The sequence below is a fragment of the Platalea leucorodia genome, assembly GCF_965183815.1.
Source record: "Platalea leucorodia genome assembly, chromosome: 4".
NCBI classification, from domain to species: Eukaryota; Metazoa; Chordata; class Aves; order Pelecaniformes; family Threskiornithidae; genus Platalea; species Platalea leucorodia.
In genome coordinates, this window is record NC_138826.1 from 22,417,728 (window position 1) to 22,442,722 (window position 24,995).

General features: G+C 43.7%; 1 protein-coding gene across 4 annotated transcripts in view; it reads right to left on the reverse strand.

The window, feature by feature from the left end:
• SEC31B (SEC31 homolog B, COPII coat complex component) overlaps positions 1–24,995 on the reverse strand; it is a 42,577-nt gene that overhangs the window by 14,672 nt on the left and 2,910 nt on the right. For 3 of the 4 annotated variants that reach the window (XM_082308250.1, XM_082308251.1, XM_082308253.1), the window contains exons 2-21: positions 23,082–23,170; positions 20,319–20,442; positions 19,299–19,494; positions 18,450–18,545; positions 17,242–17,382; positions 16,597–16,739; positions 16,245–16,344; positions 14,099–14,260; positions 12,002–12,154; positions 11,023–11,253; positions 9,461–9,535; positions 8,767–8,850; positions 7,698–7,806; positions 7,114–7,292; positions 6,315–6,441; positions 4,582–4,727; positions 3,152–3,325; positions 2,359–2,547; positions 1,451–1,664; positions 731–1,057 (exon numbers count right to left, since the gene is read on the reverse strand). In XM_082308250.1, the coding sequence (XP_082164376.1) occupies positions 731–1,057; positions 1,451–1,664; positions 2,359–2,547; positions 3,152–3,325; positions 4,582–4,727; positions 6,315–6,441; positions 7,114–7,292; positions 7,698–7,806; positions 8,767–8,850; positions 9,461–9,535; positions 11,023–11,253; positions 12,002–12,154; positions 14,099–14,260; positions 16,245–16,344; positions 16,597–16,739; positions 17,242–17,382; positions 18,450–18,545; positions 19,299–19,494; positions 20,319–20,442; positions 23,082–23,160 (3,049 nt within the window). In that variant the 5' untranslated portion in view covers positions 23,161–23,170. Of the gene's footprint in view, positions 1–730; positions 1,058–1,450; positions 1,665–2,358; positions 2,548–3,151; positions 3,326–4,581; positions 4,728–6,314; positions 6,442–7,113; positions 7,293–7,697; positions 7,807–8,766; positions 8,851–9,460; positions 9,536–11,022; positions 11,254–12,001; positions 12,155–14,098; positions 14,261–16,244; positions 16,345–16,596; positions 16,740–17,241; positions 17,383–18,449; positions 18,546–18,758; positions 18,985–19,298; positions 19,495–20,318; positions 20,443–23,081; positions 23,171–24,995 lie in introns of those variants that run through there. The other variant, XM_082308252.1, reaches the window with a different exon arrangement.

Sequence of the window (24,995 nt, forward strand, 5' to 3'; positions counted from 1 at the left end):
GAATTAACAAGCACCAGATACGGTGATGCTGTGGGAAATAGAAAGAGGGAATGCCCATCCACTGGGAACTAGGTCCAACAACACTCTCTTTCTTCATCATGCTAGCAAGGACTTCACACTACTTGCAGGCTGGGCTGGATTCAAACTACAGACCCAGAGAGGAAAGGCTCCAGGTCTAGAGCACTGCACAGACGAATCCAGAAGTGATTCCCAGGCAAGCACTTTATGGCAACAGTAGAAAATGGGGCAAACTAGAGCACAGCAGACAGAGGAATTTTATCCTGAAGCTAAGCAAGGGGTATCCCATAGACAGAGAAGTGGCACCCTGCTCTCCCAACATTTCAAATGCACTTCTTGTGTAAGTTACATAAGCAGGGGTGAGATCAGCAAGCCTTCCACCTGGCATTCCCTGGGAACCACCACCCTTCCAGTCAGAGCAGATGCCTCTAGAGGGGATGACTGCTCAGGGTGCACTGGGGACCTGAAGAGACAGCACCTTGTAACCACAACCTTGGGGACAAAGCAGCTGAGCAGGCTGAATGAAACTGTCATTGTTGCTGTGTTTCACCACCACAGCCAGACTCAGTACAACGTGCCTGTAAGGTTAGCCTCAGGACCACATTCGGCCTTTATGGTGACAAACCAGATCTCAGAAGGTCCATGTCCATTATGTACTGCAAACCCTATTCAGGAGCGTCCTGGACACACAAGTCACATAAGCAGTACTTACCTGTGGGAGGAGGAGGAATGCTGGCTGCTGGCAGGGGCTTAGTAGATGGAGCTCCAGGACCTCCCTGAGGGTAACCCATGTTCATGGGGCAGTTGAAAGGTGCTGAAGAGAAACCTAGAGGAGACTGGTTTGCCACAGGGAGAGGACAAGCTGCAGGAACCTGAGGTGATGGGACTGAGGCTGGAGTGAAGAGGGCAGGTCCAGGTGGTGGAACAGCAGGAGATGTCATGGGCATGGACTGTCCTGGCAGAGAAGGCTGGCTGGGGAAGGGAGCAGGACCAACAGGTCTGACTCCTGCTGGTCCGAATGGCTGAGACTGTGACACAGCTACAAATGAGAGAGAGTGTATCAGCACCACTTGTTTCACGTGCAAACTACTCCTGATGCTCTTCTTCATGCTAGTAAGTCTGCCCTTCTCCAAGCCATACCCTAGAATATCCATGCCAGGCATATCCTACATAACCCAGGCTACATCAGTCAAACTCTGACACAAAGTTAGCTGTGGCTTTTCCACCCCTATATATGCTTAGTATGAGTGGACGTGCAGCAACAGTTGCTAGAACTAGATGTGTCAGAAGCACTGAGAAGCCTCTCAGACAGCTGACTCGTTCTTTGCAAGTACAATAGGCCTGTGAGGAAGAAACTAGAGCAGCCATCCATGTTGAAGGCTTTTGTCTAAGAAAACCTGGAGAATGGACAAGACTATCAGACAATGCTTACCTGGCCCTGAAACGGTTGCTGGACCCAACCCCAAGTTGTACTGTGGGTACGGAGGCCCTCTGGAATAGACACTTGTCTGTGGACCCGTGCTGACCTGAGGAGATGCAACGTGGTGAGGTGTCACAGACATCGCTGGCACTGGCTGAGGTGTGAAGAGGGAAGGCACTGAAGGCTGAGAAGGTGCTGAAGGGGCAAATGATGACTGATAGTTGGGCTGCAATTAAAAAACAAAGAACTTGCAAATGGCCGACACGGTCATGTGCGTACACACACAAGCAGATTCACTTTCTATCCCTGTCACTTCTCAGGCAAGAGAAGATGCTGCTGCTCTCAGTGCCCTGGATGGATTGAATCAAAGGCCTTTGCCACCACATAACTTGCTCAACAAGCTGGGCACCACACTCTTCAGAGTATTCTCCAGCTCTCGAGGATTAGTCCTCAGGAGCCAGCTCCCATATAGTGACTTCCTGAAAGCACAACCAGAGGAAATAATGAAGGAACAATAATGAAGTAATAGAGGCTGGAAGCAAAACTTCCTGGACAGTCTTCTTGTGCAAGAACTGAGATGAAGCCATACTACACTAATTTTACTGAGATATGAGGGTGAGATGGGCATAGGAGAGTGAACCACAGCCCCCTTTTCCCTCAGCATGTGAGATCTCAGTGGATCACTACACTTTTAACAGTCTTCTCCAGTGACTGCACATGAGATAGGGCTTTGTGAAAAGATGCCAGGCAGCCTACTTTTGGATTATCACAGAGCTTGTGTTTGCTCCAGTGAAGGACATCACTGATGAGTTCCTCAATGTCTGCAGTCTGCATCATCTCATGTTACTTCATATGCCTTCCACAACCCAGTAGCCTTCCTCCCTCTCCCCAAGCCATGAACACCTGAGTTTAAGGCCTACCTTCTCTGGATGTCTGGGACCTGTTTTGTGGGCTGCTCCTTCAGGGGCGGAACCACCCTTGGCTGCTGGAGATGTGTGTTTAGTGACACCTACATTGACACGAGTGTAGGGAAAAGGGGGTGGCTGCTGATCACCCACATTCTCTCCTTGAGCATGGAAGAGCCGGTCTCGGAGCTGTTCGATCAGGAGCTGAAACAAACTATGCTTTAGGAGAAGTGCCTTGAAAGTCTCAGATGGAAGGGAGGCATTCAAAGCAGACCTTGATCCAAAGCACTGAGCATCAACCTGCAGAACTAACCATTTCCCCAATAGCCACCAGGAAAAAAAAAACAGAAAACCTGTAAGCGACAATCTGGGACATCACCTGCCATACTCCCAGGCCAATGAAGTCTCACTGATCCTTCCTCCAGTCTTTAGAGTATTCCCTCCCCAACTCCTACCCACATTTGGGCACCAGACAGACTTGTTTCAAACTACAAGGTGACCTCCCCATTCCCTTCCTCTACCAGCTAGTTTCAGGAATCGATGCAGCTTCCCTGGAGAGCTGCTTCCCAGCGTTGTTCTCCATTTTACATTTCTATAGCTCCCTTCCTTTTCCCTGAATCAAAGGCACTACAAAGAAAAAGCAAATGAAGGCAAAAGCTGTGTCCTAGAAAAAAAAACACACCTCTACTCTCGTCACCATAATTAAGGTGAAACCTTAAGTCCTGATGCATGTCAAAACCAAAGCTCTCTCTTGTACAAAGTATCATTTTTCCCCACTCTTTCCCACAACAACCCATTTCTCACTCACCTCTTTAGAGCTGCTGGGTAGGTAATTCATTGCAGCTGCCAAGCATCCTTGTGATGCCAGGAGACTGGCATATTGGGTGATTCGTTCTGCCAAGACAGGACCTGGTGCTGGTCCTGCTGTGCCTCGGAGCATCTCAATGGACCTGCTCAGCACCATCACCTTCTCTATGAGATCCTGAACAAGCCAGGGGGAGGGAAGAAATAGACCACTCAGAATCTGACTTGCTTTACTGGTCCGTCTCATGCTGAGACAATACCAGATGGCTCTCCCCACTTTCAGCTGACATTGGGTCCAATGTGAACAGAAGTTACTCCACTCTGCACCAGATACTATCACTGACAACTGTTTCCTCAGGTGCACTCTGTGGAGGAAAACAGGAACCAGGAAGCAAACCCTGACACTGCTACTTTTATGGTAAGGGAAAAAAGAAAATTGGAAGCCATAAGGACGTTCCAATCAACTATGATCTTTTTACTAGGAAGGTACTACTCTAACTCTAGGAGTTACAAACTATCAGCTTGGATTAAAACCATACCAGGAGAAATTCACTAGGAAAAACTACTACTGCTGACAAACAGACCAGAAGGTTTTTAGTTATTCAAAGCTCCTTCAACTCCTAGAAATCAAAGTAATGTTTATATCTGTAGAATGACACATGCATCACTGGCTCATAACTGGGAGGAGGCAGTTTCAAACATAACCAGGAATGCTGAAGATGCCTTTTTGTTGCTGTTATTCACTAGTGGGGTTGCAAAACCAGGGAACTCTGTAGCAGAAAGCAGATATCTGCAGATATCTGAGTGGAAGGCTTGTCTAGTTCATTCTAGGAACTGGTGGACACAACAGGGGTTAGTGACTTAGCCAGGACCGGTTTAAGTGTAACAGGTAGGTAACAACACTGACTGAGAAGCCCTGATTCATCTGCAAGCTGTGACTTCCCATACATGATCATCCTACTTGCAGTGGGAATAATACAGTCTAGACTTTATTTTATTTTGCCAGGGGCTGTTCTGAAGGTACAGCCCAGTAACTGGAGCATTAGAGTTAGACATGATAAGCACAGCAGCAAATGTACTCCTAGGCAACTACCAGTAAGAAAACAGGTACAGTCTAAACTTCCCTGACTAAAAGGAAGCTCAGAGATGACATCAGTATACAAAGACAGGTGGGTAGCCCATAACTCCTCTCCATGGATGGAATTACGTGCAATGTAATCAGTACTCTCTAAACACAGAATCCCTTAACGTTTAAGAGTGCAATCCTCCTTTAGATGTAAGCCCATAATCCAGGCTAGAAGGAGATACCTTGATGACTACGAACAGGTCTCCACTGTCTGCTGGAAGACAGATACTCTGATGGGATAATGCAAACAGATCAGGGCTACCAGGCTGGCCTAAAGAGGAGTCAAACCAAAATTACAGCACCTGTACCTGCAAGGCAAGGGGTGACGAAGTCTCATGGTTTTTTACCCAGCATTCCACCAACCTCTCCACATTGCCTGATGAGATATAGCAGAGGCAGGCATCATTGGACAGGGCTGCATCTCCCTCTGACTCTAGGCGGGCACCCAGCATGTCTAGAGAGGAAGAAATACAGCCAATATTTAACACACTCTTTTTCTGAAGAGCTCATTAACCCAAATGCTCATCTCTTGGCAATCCTGCTTTGGCTTGGCATGAAAAGGTATTGACAGCTTTGGATCTGCACCTAATTAGAATTATAGAATCATAGAATCATTTAGGTTGGAAAAGACCTTTAAGATCATCAAGTCCAACCACAAAACTAACACTGCCAAGTCCCACTAAACCAAGTTCCTAAGCACCACATCTACATGCCTTTTAAATACCTCCAGGGATGGGGACACAACCACTTCCCTGGGCAGCCTGCTCCAATGTTTGATAACCCTTTCAGTGAAGAAATTTTTCCTAACATCCCATCTAAACCTCCCCTGGCGCAACTTGAGGCCTTTTCCTCTCATCCTATCACTTGCTACTTTGGAAAAGAGACTGACCCCCACCTCGCTACAACCTCCTTTCAGGTAGTTGTAGAGAGCAATAAGGTCTCCCCTCAGCCTCCTTTTCTCCAGGCTAAACAACTCCAGTTCCCTCAGATGCTCCTCATAAGACTTGCTCTCTAGACCCTTCACCAGCTTCATTGTATAATTCCTGGATAACAGAGAAATGGGCATCATTAAGGAATCCCAAAGCCAACTTGGTTGAAAAAAGAAGTAATTTTTTATATATCTGCCAATTTTTATATGTCTGCCCAGACATGTAAGAGAAAGATAACCCCTTAAAAATGACAGATAAATTTAGTGAAAAAATCCAACACTTTTTTTCCCAAAGAGGTGTAGGAATCTCCAGGCAACAGTAGTGTCCAGTACCAGGGACAGCTAGTAATCTGGTAGTTGTCAATGTTTAGCAAATGCTAGGAGATAAAGGTGAGCTGGAGCTATCTCACTATCACTGCGGCCACAGCCACTTTCCATCCCTACAATATGGTCTGTAAAATGTCATGTTTTCTTGCATTTCAAGTTGTGTCATCTTACATATAAAGTGCTGGCATTTCTCCCACAGCACTTAACTGTTCCCGTCAGCCAGGAGCTAGTTCCCAGCTAAGGAGCATGAGTAACTTCATTAGACTCAGTCACTAGATTGCCCCCTAACTCTGACTCTCAGAACAACCAGTTGCTGAGCATGTTGGACTATTAACAGGACTGAGGAAACTACTGAAGTCATCAAACGTTCATGAATCCCTGTTTCTGAGCTTAAAAGGGAGGGGAATGTGCTGGAAGAGTAAACCTCTTTCAGACAGAGTGAAGCCACCTGACCTTTTACTGTCAAGGAAATGCCTTTCTCCCCAGAATAAAATAATAAATATCACCCCCTTAGTGTCTCAGCCTAGTGCCTATCCTGTTTTTTCCATGCTATTGGTAGAGCTGGCAGGAAATATCAGCATACATAATTTTCTACCATGATTCTCAGCTACAGTGTGCATCTATCATTCTCCTAACTCAACAGTCCCCACTTATTTAATAAGTTCCACCTAGCTGTAATGAGTAAGGAGCGCTTTCCTTCCTCAACTGTATCCACTTCTTTCCGTAAGCAGTCCAGAGGTGCCCTCCCCTAAGGAAAATCATATAAAAACATAGTACGCTGCATACCACAGAGCTGGGTATAGTCCTCATGCTTTGAGTATGTTAACAAGATGGCCAGTGCCTCCTTCCAGCTCTGTAGATCACACGTGCAAACAATATCTTGCCAGTTCTGCTGCACAATGGAGGAAAGCAGCTGTAAGGGAAGCAGAAGGCCTGTCAATCGCTGAAGACAAAGATAAGCTGACTGCTTAAGCAAGTGCACCCAAAGCGACAGCTCACTTTCAGGCACACTCCCCACTATGCAGCGACTAATTCACTGTATATTAAGGTCCACCAATCCCAGCATCCCAATGTTAACAGTAATTGGAACCCAATGCCTCTAAAGAAAGTAAAAAAGCCCAACAAAGCACTTAAGAGAATATGGAAACAGCTGCACTAGGCAAGACTAAAGATCTATCTAACACATATCCTGTTTCAGAGCAGCTAGTATCAATGACTGGGAATATAGTGTTAGGATATCCCAACCCCTGTTACCCTTCCCCATTTGTAAATTAATAAGCTAGGACCTCCTAGCTGAGCTGTAAAGGGGCAGTATGCTCCATAGGTTACAAGCATGGGGAACTGAGGCAGAAACCATTAGATTAAAAAACAAATGGAACAGCGAACACAGACATTCTAGGTGGGCAACATGAAGTTGCCATAAAACTACCAAGACATTAGAGTACATGTCGAGTCAAGAGGAGATGCACAGGTTCTGTTGACATTCTACTTCCTGCCAAAGCGTTTCCACATATATTCAGACAAACATCTGCCAAGATATTGCACACCTTCCCCTACTCAGTGGGTACACAAAACTGTCACTTACCAGGGAGAGTTTTGTCTTCCTCTTGGCAAAGTAGCGCTTCTGGGTCTCCTTTAGGAGGTTCTCCCCACCAGCTATAGCTAAGATGATGGCATCAGCAAAGCGCTCTGCTCGCATGCACAGCTCCACTGCACCCTCAAAATTCCCCAACAAAAGGGCTTGGCTGATGAGTCCATCCGTATCTACAGAGGTGAGAAGCAGAGTCAACCCACAGGGGCATCGTCCAGATGCATTGATGATGCTTGTTTTAAAGAGGAGGCAGTAAAAAAACAATAACATATGGAAGCTCAGCTAAAAGAAAATTTGGAAACCCAAATCAAATTTTGCACTTTAAAAAAATCACCGACTTGACTGTAAGTCTTCCATCACCTAGAAAATTCTCCTGTATTTTTAATTGGCCTCTTATCTCGGAAGAGTCTTTCTCTGCACAATGCTGAGATATGCTGCATGACACTGGGAGGGGTCATGTGTTTTAAAAGTATCCATCTGCTGGAGTGGACCAGATTCTTCCTGGTCTCTCTAATTTGCTGGTTTTCCCTCCTCTCCCCTTTTCCTAAAAGGGCAGAAACACACTTCATGTAACATACCTTCTGTGACAGGAATCTCCAATGTGCTCATATTCTGTGGGATGAGGTTGTCAAAAAAGGCTGAAGAGGAGGAAACAGCAGCTACATCGTCACTGGAATTTATCAAAAGCTGTGCAAAGAGTGCAAGAGGTTAATTAATTCATTGAACACACAGATCCTACCCAAAACAGTTTAGTGGATTACAGAGTGGGATGGGGCTGCTCTCTATCTGGTTGAGCATGCTCACATAAATCTAATTTCAACCTGGAAACCCACCATGCTTCCTGTCACTCCTGTATCAACCTGCACAGTTTCACCAGGGCAGCAACAAGAGCAGTGCTGCTATTGACAAAGCTTAGGAAATTGATGGTATAAGACATGCAATGCCAACAGTATGGCTGGCCAGCATTCATCAACTCAACTTCCAGCCCTTGAGCAAGCTGGACAATTTTGGATGGAACAGGGTCAAGCCCAACAAGTGATATCTGTAACTAACAGGTAAGATCACAGCCATGCTTGGTGCTCTGTTGAAATGCAGGACACAATTGCTGCCCCTAGAATATTTCAGCCAGTGTTTAAGGTTTGTGAAGAAGATTACTAATTTGAGGATAGCAGCTTTCGATACCTTAGAGGAGCAAAATTTACAGTGCATGGTGAATCAGGCCTCAGAAGGCATCTGAAGATAGACATTCCAAAATCATGTGAGAATACATTTCAAACGATAGAGGTGAAAAGGAAAGAAATGCAAAAGAAATACCACAGCAGAAGCTTCACAGAGGAAATCCAGAACTGTAGCATGAAGTTAAGCTGGGGTGAAGCTAATTCTACCACTGAAGAAATCAGCACTGGTGAAGCAAGCCTTCTTGCAGTGTTAACAGCCAGGAGTCCGTCTTCATCATTCGCTGATTTGTTTAAAAGCCAGAAGGGACCGCTATGATCATTTAGTCTGACCCTGTGAGGGTCTGACAGGCCTGTGAACTGCCCTCTGCAATGCCTGCATTGAGCCCAACAACTTGTGGTTGGAATTAGACCTTCCTGTTCAGTCTGCCCTCCACTGCTCTCCCAGGCTGGCAAGATGTACAGGACGTACCTGGTCTGGCTGTGCAGCGTTTGGCTCGGCTGCCTCAGGAAGGGGCTGTTTATCTGGGATCCCATTACTCAAACACGAAGCGATCTAGAAAAGTAACAGACATGCACAGAGTGAAGCTCCTATCAAAGTTAAACACCTGGGCAGCAAAGCCACCCAGTGACTGGCAAACCCCAGACACAAGTCCCCTGGCTCTTTCACCTGTTTGAAAAGTTCCACCTCTCCCTATTCCTGGCTGGCTGCCTATCAGAGGTTATTTATCCTTTTCAGATCACTGTCCATGCTGCTGCAAGAGTTTCCTCCCCTGCAGCTCCATCAGTGCTATGCCAGACTCTCTTCATCTGTCACCTTCTTCCTGGCTGAGGAATCCCCTGAGATGCAGAGAGCTGGATGCTAGAAGAAGCTCTCACAACTGCACTGTTGTTGTGTACTTCCCAGAGTACCAACAACTGGAAGGAAGATAACTGGGCTCAAGACCCCTTTGGTTCGATCCAGTACAGCTACAGTTATACCCTTACAAGTGCCCGCATTTGCTATTTAATGGGGGATACTTAAGGTGCCTCTCAGCTGCAGTTTCATACAGTTTGGTCTTTTGTGTGCTGTGAGATCACTCACTCATTTCCAGAAGGGACCCTACAAGTCTCCTGCAGCAGCTTTAATCCTGTAAAGGTTTCTCTCTATTGGAAAGACCCCTTACCTTTTTTTGCAGATCCTCTTTACTGTAGCCAAGCAGCTTGAGGAGTTTAGTCCTGGACTCCTGCTCCAGATTCACCTGAGGCCCAAAGGATATTAAAAAGACAAGAAAATATGTAAAATCCTAGACATCTACATACTGCCAATTGTTGGCTACTTCTGGCAGCAGCAAAATTTAGAGCTCAGTTTATAGATAAGGAACTCAGCTATGACAAGTCCACCTAATGACTACTGTGGGAAAATCTATGGAATTCAAGTTATAATCATGATAAAAGGGTGAAATTCAAGTTTGTCACATAGTTACAACTGAGGTACAACTGCGTATCAGGGCTATGACTGTATGCATAGCTAGTGTACTTGGTCATTAATTCCCTGGATGGTCTAGGAATTGCCAAGCTAATCTCTGTGTGGAGACAATGGACTGATTTGACTCCGGATGAAACTGAGACAAGGTGGTTGCCTGAACTCCTAGTTGGCTTCAAAAAAATTAGTTAACTCATTGTTACAGAAGCTCCCTAGGTGGAGATTTCAGACAGTCCCAGAGATTCCCACAGGCTGCACGCAGCCTAATTGATAGGCACTATTTGTATGCTTTAATATGTGATTAACATTCTGCAAGGAGAATCTGTCTGTCTCAGCAAGTCCCAGGCTGTTCCTACTACAGAACTGATCAAACTGTACATGGATAAGATACTTGTAAACAGTCAGTAGAAACTGTTCTTGCAGATGCAGAAATGGTCATGCAGGACAGTCTTTTGTACAGAAGCTTGGTTTGTAGTTTAAGACAATCAATAGCAATAGATCTTGTATGTGTTGGAGTAGTCTCACAGGACCATGGGCCAGCTGGATTATAAAAATTCACTAGAACGACAGTTTGACTTCTCTCATCCAATGCAGCTGAAGACATTGTTGCAGTGACCCTTGCAACGGAGACTACTGTCACCACCTAGACAACACCTGGCCATCCTATTCAAGAGATATGATTCTCCATGTAAATGTAATACTATGGAAAAAATCCCAATATTTCGCCCCACACACTGTCTGTAAGCCACTACCAAGGCTAAGCCCTGCCTCTCCAGAAGGGCGGCTGCTCCTCATTACCGAACGTACCAATTATGAATATTACTCATTACGAATATTACCAAATTGTCAATGAAACCATCATCCTGTGTAGGGCTACAGTCAGTCCTCATGCCACCACAGCTCTCTGCCTTATTACTGGGGAATCTCATTGCCCATTTGGACTTTGCCGTGAGAAATAATAATGGTAGAGCTCCACAGGTAGCAGGCAGATATAGCTTGGCAGTGGGTTGAGATGAGAAAACCCTGTTTAGCACCTTGACAGGAAGTCCAAATGAGTCCACTGAAAAGAGCATTCCTACTGAAAAATAAGACAACCTCCAAGACCTCGACAGCAAAAACTTTTCTTTAGACAAGTAACTAACTAGCCTATTCAGTTCCATTTTATATCTTAAAGAACAGGAATAGAAAGAAGACCATAATGAACACATTCCACCTCAGGACCGTAAAAGAACAGACCTCTGTGTTTCACCACAGCCATCCTACCTTCAAGAAGTTCCAAAGGTTCTCATCAAACGGCAACTTGGCTGTCTGGATCTTGCCCTGGCAGTAATCAAGGAGGTTCCCTGACTGCAAGGCCATCTGCAGTTCTCTGGATCGGAGCAGGAATTCAGTTTCAGTAGTGACTTGACTGATGAATACCTGGTGTGGGTAAGTCTGCTGCATTTGCTGTCCAGGAGCTTTGGTAAGACCAAAGGTAATCAGTTTTCCTCCAAACTGAGAAAGACAGAGGGAGACACAGTAAGCATTCTTATAAATGAAGGTAAAAGCAACTCACTTAGCTCTTCATTTCGCAAGGCTGACTCAGGCTCCAGCTGTGATCACAAGGAACCCAAACAGTTTAATGTCTATGGATGGTAGGGACATTGAAGGAGTTCACATCACAAGCCCTTCAGCTGAAGACTGATAACCATGACACTTGTGTATGTGCTATCAGGCCTAGCCAATTGCAAATGCCAGAGAGGCAGAGAGGAAAAAGTACCATTTGGAACTGTTTGTTCTTTTCTGACATGGAGAAGCAGGCTGCAATGATAAAAACTATAATGTGAGTGGCAGGCACTAGACAGACAGAGAACAAGTCAAGCCACAAGCTAAAAGAACAATTCAGCCTTTCGATTTAGGAGCAAAGATGTGAAGAAAATTAAACACCTGGATAGGAAGGAGAAAGAGAATAATGGGAATGCATGTCACAGCCTACAAGGATGGCTTTTATGAGTCTTCCTTAGCTTTGTTAAGTCCTACTTATAACCTCCTATTCTCTGCTACAGGACTCTTTCTTGTTGGAAATATACCTGAATGTGGAGCAGAAGACCTTTGCTCCACATGGGACACCACACTGCATCTTAAACAGGCCTTAAAACAACTAGCAACGGGAAGATGAAGGTTACCTTAGCAAAAGAAGACGATTGTGTCACAAGACAACACATCTACTGCATTTTAAGCTAAGGATGCTCCATTCACTTACTGCAAATGAAACCCCCACAGGTCTGCGAATCCACTTGGGTGGCTTTTTTAATGGTGGAATCAAGGTGGTCTGAGCTACTTGCTCTGGCACCTGCAGAGGAGGAAGGACCTGTCCTGTGCCAAAGGGATCCAGGTTGTTGAAGGAGGAAGAGATCTAGAATCAGATGGAGAAAGGAATAAGATATAATTTAATTCCTCTCTGTACGGAGTAAGCACAAAAAACCTATTGCTTAGTAATTAGTTACTTTCCTTGCTGATGAAGAAAGAGGCTATTACAGCACCTCTTCCTGGAATACCACCAAGCCCCTATGTGAGAGAAATGGTATTTCCAAATAGTTCCAGAAATTATTTCTCAAGAAAGCTTCACCTTGACAGATTTTCAAGTAATTTTTCCTTAGCAAGATGCAATTTCCCTAACAAACACTGCTTGGCCTAGCACCCAGCTCATAAACACAGAGGTTACAAAATTACTCGTTTTATGCAAGACAGTGACAACATATGGTCAAAAGTTGTCCAACTTATTTCTTGTTTTGTTCACAAAGGAATGCTGACTCCCTTTCTGTTGCTGGGATCCTTCAAATGGGTTAGTTTTAAGGACTGTCTCAAGCCTTTATAGCTTAGATGAGGCTGGTGAAATAATCTCTCCAGACTTTCTTGCCTAGACAAAAGTGTCAAAAGTGGCCCCTGATCTGGATTTCTAACATTTAGGCAGTCAGTGAGCATACATACGATGCTGTTCATAAGCATTCTTAATTTTTAACATTTGTTGTTTGCTAAAGATAACCCTGTTCAAGTTTGACTGGACCACAGGGCACAGCTCCAAAATACAGCTAACCAGCATACCTGAAAGTAAGCAACATAAGGCTGATCAAGCTAAGGTCGCCAAACAAAGAATCACAGGCAAGACCTACATGTTTTGTCTTTCAAGTCTTTCTTGAGGGGAAACCAATTCCAAAGAAAGACCATTTCCTGGAGGAGCAGCTTATACCTAACAGACTAATCACCCTAAACCTTCAGAAAATAAATACATGCTACCAAGGTACCAGTAACATCAACCACCAGATCTTCAGTAAAGTTTCTGTCCTGATACCATGGAACCCAGAGGAAAGAGACCTCTTGGTCACGAACTCCTCACCTCCATAACTGTCATTATCTCCTCCTATTTGTGTTCTTACTTGTTATTCTATTTATCTAGGAGTTATTCTACCCTACTATTCTGCAATTTTGAGCAGTCGAAGTGTGGCGCATGCACATGAAGAATGCACAGAAAGAAAATTCTCCATGGGTTAAATAAATCCTTAATCTCCTACAGCTGTTGCCTGATAAAGTATTTTCTGTCTCTTGCAAATCCTATGAAACTGAACTCAAGTCAGCTGTAAATGACTATATAAATAACACTTAAGCCAGCTCATACGTATTCTCTTAAAACCTGTATTGTAAGGCATTTGTTGGCTGGGAGAGAGGGAGGGAATTAAAAGACTAGACACCAGATTAAAACTAAAATTTTAGACAGTACTGGCATTTAATCTGTTCAGAGTTTGCCCATCTATCCATTGGCTAAGTAATGCGTTTCAGTATCAAAATATTAACATGTTCCAAGTTATACTCAATTGACTTCAGGAAAATTGCTAATAGTGGCTTATAAGCTACTTTGAAAATTTCTCTTCTGAACTAATAAAGAATAACGTATTGTATTAGTTAGTATCAATGTATTTAATTTTAACCTAATGACAAGACAAGTTTGTTGCTCTAACGGGTGTGCTGCTTTATTTTTATTCTAGTAGTAACAACCATAAAATATACATAACATCAAAACTACACTTGATCGTGGTTCTCTTTACACACTTTAATGAATTTTACAAGAACTACTGAGACATCTTTGTCAAGAAGCAATGTAGACCCTTTGGGACTCGGTGGATATTAAGTCCCCACACAGGTAGCTTCTGGTTCCCACACCATACAGTTATACGTCCTGGTGGGTGGGACAGACCGCGTTGCTTAAAAATCATACTGCTATACATGTGTGCTTCTAATGCTTTCAGAAGTCAGGTGAGTAACTGCCAATCTGTCAAGCCATAACATGTTCATAGGACTTTACCTTGTCAGCCTGTGTCTTCTGCTGAGCTTCTAAGTTCCCACCCATAACAGAATAAATGTTGATCCACCCATCAAAAGTGGCAGCAGAGAAAACTGAAGGATTCCTAGGACACCACTGGACATCAAAGCACCACTGACTCCGAATGGGCAACTCGTAAACCACCTATTACAGAAAGAGAGAAGGCAGAAGCACAACAGGAATAGTCCCCTGCTTTCCCCAGATTACTTGCCCACAGCAAGCATGTCACACTTTATTTACATATCACCATTATATACAAATGTCTCATTTTTGCTTCTTGAAGGATGCATTTGCAACTGAGTTATACCACATCGAGCCCAAATAGCAGAAAGCCACAGAAAGTTGCTATACAATAGGATTCTGATTGTAGAACAAAATCCAAAAGCAACAAGTCACTTTTGCTCTGCTTTCTAAGTATGACTGTATCAAAGTAGTACTGTCACACCTGCTGTTAACCAAGGAAGACACACCAGAAAACAACACAAGAAAAACAGAAGCCAAAAGGCAAGAAGGTGTCATGAGCAAGAACATGTAAACAGAAAGAACAGTCTGGAATACCAGATTTGACAAAGAAAATAAAAGCCTACAGAAAAAAGTAGAGCAACAAGAGAGGACTGCAATAGTTGCAAATGAACTATGAAGGATATTGCAGCCAAAAAGTTTCTGGTCCAGCACTCAAAAATCCAAAGTTCAATTCATGGCCCAGTCACAGACTTCCTGCCTGATGTTGGGCAACTCACTAACACAACCTTGACTTTGAGCCTCCAGTTTGTAAAATGAAGAGATTTCCTTTATGCCTCACAGGCACAAAGCAGAGAGAATCACAGCTTCCTTCTCTGTGGGAACATGATCTGCATTTTCTGTTCCCAGGTATAAAACCTTGCATTTGCTTATACTAAAATCTAGATTGCTAAATTGAAAAATAATATCCCCCCAAAACCCCAAATATCCCCAAAACCCAAAGAAACCAACCCTTTCCCCAAACTTACCAGATCAGGCATTCTGTATAACCGTACGGCCCTTACTACTGAAAACCTTCCCAATTTTTGTATCACCTGAAAATTTTCTGTTCATTGGCACCAAGTCAAGAAGAAACCCCTAACAATAGTTTATGCATAAATGTCTAACTTGAATTTGGACTCTGCAAATCTACAGCAGCACGCATAAAGATGAGCCAGCTGCACTAAAATTGTTTTTTTTTTAAATTCTTCCATTAAAACACAGTGAAAAGACTTTTATAAAAATTAGACATCAGGAACATTTCAGAGTCTGATTCTCTTCTAACCAGTACACATCTATACAAAGTGAGCATCAAATCCTATGAAACCACAACAGCAGCATTTCATGCATTTTGCGAAAATGGATTAATTTTTGCCATGCCTCCAAGGCAAAGGTGGTCAGCTAAGTGAAACTGTCCCATGAAATGAATCCAGCCTGGGGCTCCCAGCTGGACTTTGTTCAGTATTGTTAGAGTACTTTCCCCATGCTATCATCAAGATCAACTGCATGAATTTTGTTCAAAGTTCAAAATTCAGTTTTATCCAGAAATTCAGCATTGAATGAGTAGGTGTGCAGAAAAATTTTTTACACAGTCCTGTTTTAATTCAGGTGATACCTAATATTTCAAAGATGGTAATGTTGAGATACATGACTAGATAAGCACATACATGTGAAACCACTGTACTACAAATAAAGTTTACATACATATTTAATTACATTGTTCTCCTCTCAATGACCCTAACAAATGCTCCTCATTCTCCTTCAAGTTTCCCCCCAAAAAACCTACTACCTTAGGAGAAGGAAGAAGAAGAACCAAATGGACACAGAGAACACTACATGTGTGAACATAGCAAGAGTAATCATAACTAGCTGAAACTAGGTTTTAGTTAAAGCTTTCTTCCCTCTATGATCTCTGGACACAGATATATCAGAGAAAATCTCTGCCTGTCTCTGTTGTTTTCAGTCTGGGTATGGACAACACTCTCATTCACTCCAGACGCGAAGAGTGCAGAAGGCGTACTGGAGGAAATTACATTGGCACTCCACACAGATACAAAGGGGGACACACATAGCATAGCACACAACTCTATAAAGCAGACCATGTGTACTTATAGCTGTGGTTATGTACCTCCCCCATACTTGGGTTCCAGCACAAGATCCGGTTGTCTTTGGCGCTACTCAATAGCAGTTCAGGGTCAGCCTGGCACCAAGAGACAGAGAGAACTCCCCTAAAATAGATCAGAAAGAAATCAGTCATATTTCATACCCAGTCCACTCTCCCACCCTGTCACCAAGAAAGCAGCATGTACCAGCACTTAGGCTTAGAAATGCTAGTTCTCATCTCTGCCTTCAACCAGATTTATCTGTGAAACAAAGCAGGCATAGCAAAACATCATAGTTCCCCTAAGTCCGGTCTCCCAGATGTCTGCCTTTTAAAGATGGAGATCCTTGAAAAGGCAACACAACAAGCAGGCCCTCACCTCGTGTGCCCTTCCAGCTGGCTCAAAGGAGAGGTAGCAAAACGCAAGTCCCATATTTGGATCACTGGCAAGCGGTCATCTTCAGAGGAAAGGACTAACTGGGTTGCAACTTCTGGATGCCAGGCCATTCCTGAGCAATGCATCTAGGGACAAAAATAGCACAGGCTGAAAATTCAGCAAAGCAAGCTGGCAGTAGCACAAACGGCCCAGAGCCACGTCATTTGCACTTAACTTGCCTAGAATGCTTGACATTAAGCAAGTCTAGCAATGTCTTGCTGTGGGAAGCAAGTATTTCCACCTTCTCTACACAGCAAAAAACCCACTAACCATACAGAAGTTGACAGACTAGTTCAAAGTTGACTTAGGAAGACAGCTGGGATTAAAATGCAGGAGGTTTCTCATAAATGAGCTGTGAACATAGAAATTGAATGCAAGGGTGCCTTAATTTCAGGAACAGCTAGAGGTCTTGTTTCTCCATTTCATCAGGGAAAAAAAGAGAGGTGCTTTGATGCTACAGCTCCAAGAGAACCAGTCCCAACAGCTCCCACAATAAAAACACTTGATCCCAAGAGCTTGTGTCACCGCTTTGCAGTCATATGTGGCATGTTGTAAGCTAGTTAGAATCAGAACCTTTCCTCCACTCACTCTGTTGCTGTGGTCACTGACTTTGATGATAGGCTCATTCTTCCTCAGGTCCCAAACCACAGCCTTGCCGCTGGGGTGAGCAGAGGACAGGATATGCTGCACCTGCCGATTCCAGGACACCACACTGATGTCTTCATGAGGCTGCCAAGACAGGAAAGGCCACACGTCCATTATCCCCATGTTGAGGGAACACTAATCACAGGATTCTGTCACTAGCTTAACTACGGAATTTGATGAAATACAGATCCTCTCTTCAATCACTGATCAACTAACTGGAAATATCAGCAGCACTGACCAGACTACTTTACTCAGAGAGTACAGTGGACAGTCAAATTCTATAGGGGAATGTCACCTCGAAAAGCATCTTTGCATTTCGGGAGCAGACACTGGATTCTGCATTGGCCAAATGTGTTATAAATCAGTCCAGACAAAACTGCAGCTGAGAGAACATAGATGCTTCTACCCTGACTCCCGGGGTGAACTTAAATGGAAACATGACCTTGTGCAACATTTCAGGAGTGCAGTGAGATGGAAAGAGATGAAGCATTCAAGGCTAATTGTCATTACTGTATCTATCTCAATGCAAGAGATAGGCAAGGAAACAAATGGGAGGCTTATTGGAGGAAAAATTTGGCCTGCTTTTAGGCAAGTTTACTATGTTTTTTCCACTTTCAGAAGTTGATTGCCCTGAATAACATAATCAGCACCAGAAGATCAGAAGCTTCTTCCTCTTCAAACTCAGGAAACATTATCTGGGAGTAATAGCCAAGATGCATTAAATGGCTCACTGGCTCTGCTAGGGATATTACTTTCATGAGATATGAAAAGCTTCAGCTGAAGCCTGAAATAAATTCATTCCTCAGAGAAGGTCCAATAAACCTTCTTAATCCATCACACATACCCCAGCTGGATCACAAGATAAACTGGTCAGTTACTTGATTCAAATCCACAAAAAGCTTACCCATCCATGCAACGTGCATCCTTCCAGAGCTTGTCAGCCTACCTCCCCTCCCTTTACAACACTCTTTCCACCTCCCCAGAATGAAGCCGATCAGTCACTTCTATTCATCTTTCTCCTGACAGACATCAAGGTCATTCCCCCTTCACAGACTGACTAGACCGGGATGACTCCACACACTCACATCTTTTTGCCTTTTCTACTGAGCTACAAAACTGCAGGGGTGTTGCACAGAGAAAAACTCGTTTACCTGTGATTTAGCCCCTGGAGTCATAGGCACACTGAAGTTATTCAAGTCCCAGATGAAAATTTCAGAATCATTGGCTCCAGAAGCCAAAAGGTTACTCTGTAGAAAAAAGAAAAGCTCAGCTGAGTTTCCTGCTCACAGGGAAAGAGGACAGTTTTCTTAAAAATAAACACAAGAAAAAAAACCCAAAATCTTCCAGAGTCAGGTGACAGCTGCATTTCACAGCCAGTGGTAAGCAGAAAGATACTAACTGGATTATAAACCAAGCACTTCTCTGGCCTCTGTGCCCTCCAGCTGTGCCATGGTACAGACCTGTTTAAAATTTGTCTAGCAAGCTACATGTGCAGGTGGCTGCTGTTACTTTTCATGTAACTCTGCCAAGGACATTTCTTCTGAGAAGATGCAGGCTTCCCACAAGGGTCTGCAGACAACTTTCAATTTGCCTTTGTGCTACCACGAGAACTTGTGTTCTGTTCACTACTTGCTTATGTTGCAGTCCCTTCAAGTGTGATCAGAGCTCCACTGAATTAGACACCAACTGAACAAATAAAAAAAAAGAAGTTCTGATTTCAAATGGGTAATGGTAGACCTGATACATGTAACAGTATTACAAGACACGTTTTTACAGAGAGCTAAGAGACTTGATCAAGGTCACAGGGGAATTCAGTGGCAAAGCTGTGAACAGAACCCAAATCTGAGTCCCAAACCAGCCTTGTGCCACACCTACCATGCCTCTTTCAAGTTAAAAACTGTTCCTTCAGTTTATAAATCTCTGTACACGAGGGAAAAACATATTTTTTTTAACATGGAGGTTAACTTTCCTTTGGTTCTAACTATCTTAATTTTGCATACCTGGAAAGGGTTGAAGTCAAGAGCTCGAACAGGACCAGAATGCTTCTCTGTCTGCCCAATTACAGGCTCGCTCTTTGAAGCCAAGATGCGGTGCACACTGTACATTGTCAGTACACCATTATCCCCTCCACCAATGATCACTCCGGAGGACTCTGGAGACCCATTTCCAAAGTTACCCCAGATCAGCTTATGAAACCTAAAAAGAAGAAAATAAAGCTGGCATAGGCCACAATATTTCGTGGAAGTCAAAACACCCTCTGCATTATCAAAAACCACATCCATGTTCTGACCTATCAAACAGAAGCGTCAGTCTGCACCTTAAATAACCATTTCCCTTTTAACAGGTCTGTGGCTCTTGCATGCAAAAGAAGAAATGAGCTTCCTTCCAAAGACTTTTAAAGGCAACTTACAAAGAAGAGCTTGTCTCTCTTTTTTTTTTTTTCGGGGGACAGGGGGTTTCTTTTGTTTTGTTTGTTTGTTTAAAACATTTAGGACCTCATATGGGATTTGGTGGGTGAAATCCTCTAACCTACACTATATAGAAAATGAGATTAGAGGACTATATGCCTTCCTTTCCAGAGCTGTTACCCGAAAAATGTTTACCCCCGTTAAAATCTGCTAGTTAGAAATCAAGGCTGTGTTTTACACTGGCTGCAAATGTCACCCACATTGATGAGCCTAAGAAATCACCTTGTCTTAAAAAGCTGGAAGATAAGTTTCTCTCTGCCTCTAGTCTCCTTATTGCAAATCATTAGCCCCAGCAAATTCACATGATACAGAATGACTCTACTGACTGACTACCATATAAATCCTTTCAGATTTCTCCACTGGTCCAACTGCTCTACTTTTACACCTAACATAATTTGTGTCAACAAAAATGTTCAATTCTTGAACACAGAGGTCAACTGATCCAAAAGATCACTTTATACCCTGAAAACACGATCTCCTCCTCTCTTTTTTTGTACCAGAAAAGCCCTTTTCAGTTCCGCTGATCGATACATCAGTATGAGCCTCTAGTACCTGTTTGAGGCAGGAAGCGTTCCTTTCTGCTTCATGTCCAGGGAGGGATCCCTGAAGTCAACCTCAAATATTTCCAGGGTGGCATTTGTACTGAAGGATGCATCCAGTTGCTGGGCAGATGTTCCTAGCAGAAGTACAAGGGCAACACAAGTGGGCACTTTTTTCAAGAGCACAAGATACAAAAAGAGCAAGGCACTGGAAACCCATTCTTCATAGTCAACACAACCTTGGTGTTGTGTCCATTCAAAGAGAGGGTATGTCTGAACACATCAGAAAGAGGAACCAACAATTATGATTATGACACAGACTTTGAAAGAAGTGAGAACTTCTTCAAGAAATTCTGGGCACCAGGGTCACTGTTGCACAAATAACTTTCTGTCTTGGGGTAGATATAATTCATATACCCTCTTCCAAGCAGCTACAGCTTCTGATATTAAGTCCTTATCTAAATTACAAATGCAGTCGCATCATGAAACCCAGCTACAATTATGATCCCAAATACTTCTGTATACTGCTCCTTCTAAACCTAGTCTACAGCTAAAGTTCTTCAACCTTAGCCAACTAAGCACACCCCAACGACCCACAGACAGCTAGCAGTCACACAGTGGTGGCTTTCTTCCTTCTCCCTAGCTTACAGAATAAAAGCTAAAAATTTATTTAATATTGCTTAATGGGACACTGCCAGGCAAATAGTCACCCAGTTACCACAGGGATGCTTTGTAACTGCCTATGGCATGGAAAGTTCCCAAGAGGCTATTAAAAAGCAGTACAAATTATGAAACTATGCAGTTTCTGATCTAAAGCAGACTGAAGCCAAGACCTTTGGTCCAACCAAAACTCTGGTCTTATTAGAGGAACACAAAATAGACTATCTACCCCAAAAAGGGTAATGTTGCTTTTAAGGCAACAGTTAAGTTTCATCACTTTCTTTTGACAGTCATCCCTGTAAAAAAGTCAAAACAATGTGGCAGCGCTGCACAGGCCAGGCAGGAGACAGAGCTGACTAGTTCTCATGTTGGGCAGACAACTGTCGTGGGTTGACCCTGGCTGGACACCAGGTGCCCACCAAAACTGCTCTATCACTCCCCTCCTCAGCTGGACAGGGGAAAGAAAAATATAACAAAAGGCTCATGGGTCAAGATAAGGACAGGGAGATCGCTCAGCAATTATCATCATGGGCAAAACAGACTCAACTTGGGGAAATTAATTTAATTTATTACCAATCAAAAATCAGAGTAGAATAATAAGAAAATAAAAACTAAAGCTTAAAACACCTTCACCCCACCCCTCCCTTCTTCCTGGGCTTAACTTCACTCCCAATTTCTCTACCTCCTTCCTCCCAGTGGCGCAGGGGGACGGGGAATGGGGGTTGCGGTCAGTTCATCACATGTTGTTTCTGCCACTCCTTCCTCCTCAGGGGGAGGACTCCTCACACTCTTCCCCTGCTGCAGCGTGGGGTCCCTCCCATGGGAGACAGTCCTCCATGAACTTCTCCAATGTGAGTCCTTCCCACGAGCTGCAGTTCTTCAGGAACTGCTCCAGCACAGGCCCCTTCCATGGGCTGCAGTCCCCCAGGAACAGACTGCTCCAGTGTGGGTCCCCTGTGGGGTCACAAGTCCTGCCAGGAGCCTGCTCCAACACAGGCTCCCCACGGAGTCAAAGCCTCCTTTGGGCATTCACCTGCTCCAGCATAGGGTCCTCCATGGGCTGCAGGTGGATATCTGCTCCACCGTTAACCTCCATGGGCTGCAGGGGGACAGCCTGCCTCACCATGCTCTTCATCACAGACTGCAGGGGAATCTCTGCTCCGGCACCTGGAGCACCTCCTCCTCCCCCTCCTTCTTCACTGACCTTGCTGCCCGCAGAGCTGTTCCTCTCACATATTCTCACTCCTCTCTCTGGCTGCAGTTGCTGTCATGCAGGTTTTTTTTTCTTCCCCTTTCTTAGCTATGTTATCACAGAGGCGCTACCACCGTCGCTGATGGGCTCGGCCTTGGCCAGCGGCGGGTCCGTTTTGGAGCCGGCTGGCATTGGCTTTATCGGACACAGGGGAAGCTTCTAGCAGCTTTTCAGAGAAGCCACCTGTGTAGGTCTCTCACTACCAAAACCTTGCCACGCAAAGCCAATACAACAACCCAAGCTGTCAGTTCTACACAGACACTAAACTCACCTACTGCCAACTCAGTGAACACGCTGACTTTGTGCTTCAGGAAATAAAATTACTATAACAATAGTGAATAATGAATAATATCAACAAAATGCAAATTCAGGGTTTTGCAGAAGTATTGAAAATTGAATGTTAACCAAAACAGGCAACATTAGGGAGAAGAGGTTTCTATTATTTGATTGTCAAGCCACGTGGTAATGGCTGAAGACCAACAAAAGTAGAAGTGAGCTTAAATGAACATGACTAGAACGTACTTTTTTCCCACAGACATACCAACTATGTAACCTCATTTCGTTTTATTTTTCATAGCAAGCAGGTGTTGGAGTTCATACAGACTTAATTAGAAGTTAGATCAAAAAAGCCATGTATTCACCCTTTGAAAAATCATTGGCCTTTAAGGTGTCAAAGTTGGACATAAAAGTAATCCTCTACCGGTCACTTTAAAAAAAATAAAGGCTGTAATATTTTTGGTATATTGCTTGTAAGTTTTCCAGATTATGAAGGTGGGAATTGTTGAAAGTTAAAACTAATACAACTCTACATAAAATCTCTCTGTGACTCATACTTCAATATTCATGAATTGTGAAGAACTTTACCTGTTGCTAGATAAATGGGGTGGTTGTTTGCTGGACTCCATGCCTGGACAGCTGTTCGCTCAATTTCCTTTAGCTTCATTTTCTAGGCTCTAGAAGAAATTTCACACAGTGATTAGAATAGCCAGATAAAGTCAACAGGAAAATAATCACATCAGTAACAAAATATCCCCCTTACCAAGATACCATGAGAACAAATTGCTCTCAATAGAGAGAAGCTACTTGCTACTTCCTGAGGTAGTGAATACAGTTTTACTGAAATGAATTAGGGTATCTTAGAATTCATTAAAAAAAAAACCACAATCACAGCTGTCTGACCCTAGATTTTCTTTCAAATATAGCTCTCTCTTTCATATACTCCAATTACAGGAGAGTTTCAGAAAAAGGAAAGGGATCTAAGTTAAACAACATACTCAAGTCTTCAGTCCAGGCTGGTTTAAATCAGCTGCAGAAATTAATTTAAACAAATGTATTTGCAAAGCACAAGTCGCTCTCCCTGAACAAGCTGATGTCAGTACATACATAGGCAAAAAGGAAGCAGAAGGAATCTCAGGGCAGGCTAAATTCCAAGCAGAAAAGTGACGTGGCAACTGAAAACAAAGTGCAATGCTATCATGTGCCAATTCAGTTAATGTACTTTGTTCTCACTCCTCTGAGAAGCAAAAGGAAAAAATCCTTTGACTTTCTGCTTGAGTTTGTAAATGGTAGGAGAAGGTGAGAAGCAGCGATCCAGAAGTAATTACCGGGTTTCAATCCCAGCTCTGACAACAATTCTTTTTATTTACTCTAGGTAGATCAACTGACACCTGTAAAATGGGAACACAACTTCCCCATGTCACTGGAGAGAGATTAGTTGGGCAATAATGTAGCAGGATAATTGAAAGTCAAACATCAACAGCAGGCAGCCAGGAGGCTGCAAAACTGAACATAAATACAAATTATTGGTCCACGTAGGTTCCCATTCTTGCTGAGGAGAAAGCACCCAGCACCTCTCCATCCCAGACTATGCCCAGGCCTTCTAGGCATGTCAGCAACATAAATGATGTGTGGACATATCATTCACAGGCTAGCAGGGGCACTCTCATGAACAGTTCCTAAACCTTTCAAGCTTGGCTGCAGTGCAGTCTTTTAACTCTAGCTGAACAGAGCTGCTAACTATGCACTCAGATGACATCATGCTGAATTAAGTAAAACTGTCAGCACGCAGCACAGCAAAACACTCTGCATCTTGCCAGCTCGCTCCGATTCACCTCTCCTGGTTACTTGACACTGTTTGTGTTAGCTGGGCTGATGGTTAAATCACGGGCTGCATCACACGGCCCTCTGTTCAGATGCAGGACTACAAGTGTCAGTGCTTCGGGGTTTAGCCTTACTCAGGCCAGAGTATGGATGTTTATTTGTAACCAGGTTCATAAAAGTAGCTTGCTGTGGCCAGCCCACAGCCTGGCCAAACCATCCAAAAAAAAAGCCACCCAGTTTTGAAAAGCCTTCTGTCATCTTGTGGCTTATATGAAGCTATGGCCTCCTGAGGCGCACACAAGGGGAAATCTGGTCAGCATTACTTCTTGGGCTTGGACCTCCTGGCTAATAACTCCACACCCTTTTTAGGGTTTCTTCTCCACCACCAGTCAGAAGATAAGGACATCCTCTCTCTCCCCCATGCACTATCAGGATATGCTGTTTGATTAAAATTTATTTAGTGCTTTTTAGCATTAGTCTGCAGCAGTATCTCCCAAAGCTCAAACTGCCTATTGCCATTCTCACATTAACCTTATCCCAACTTAGCTGAGGCCCAGAGGAATCTGAAAAGAACTCTTGTATAATAAAATAAGTGCAACTATTTCCTCATGCAGCCTAGGAACAGAGGTGGAAACGTCATCTCCCTCTCATCACCATAACAGACCTCGAAAGCTTACT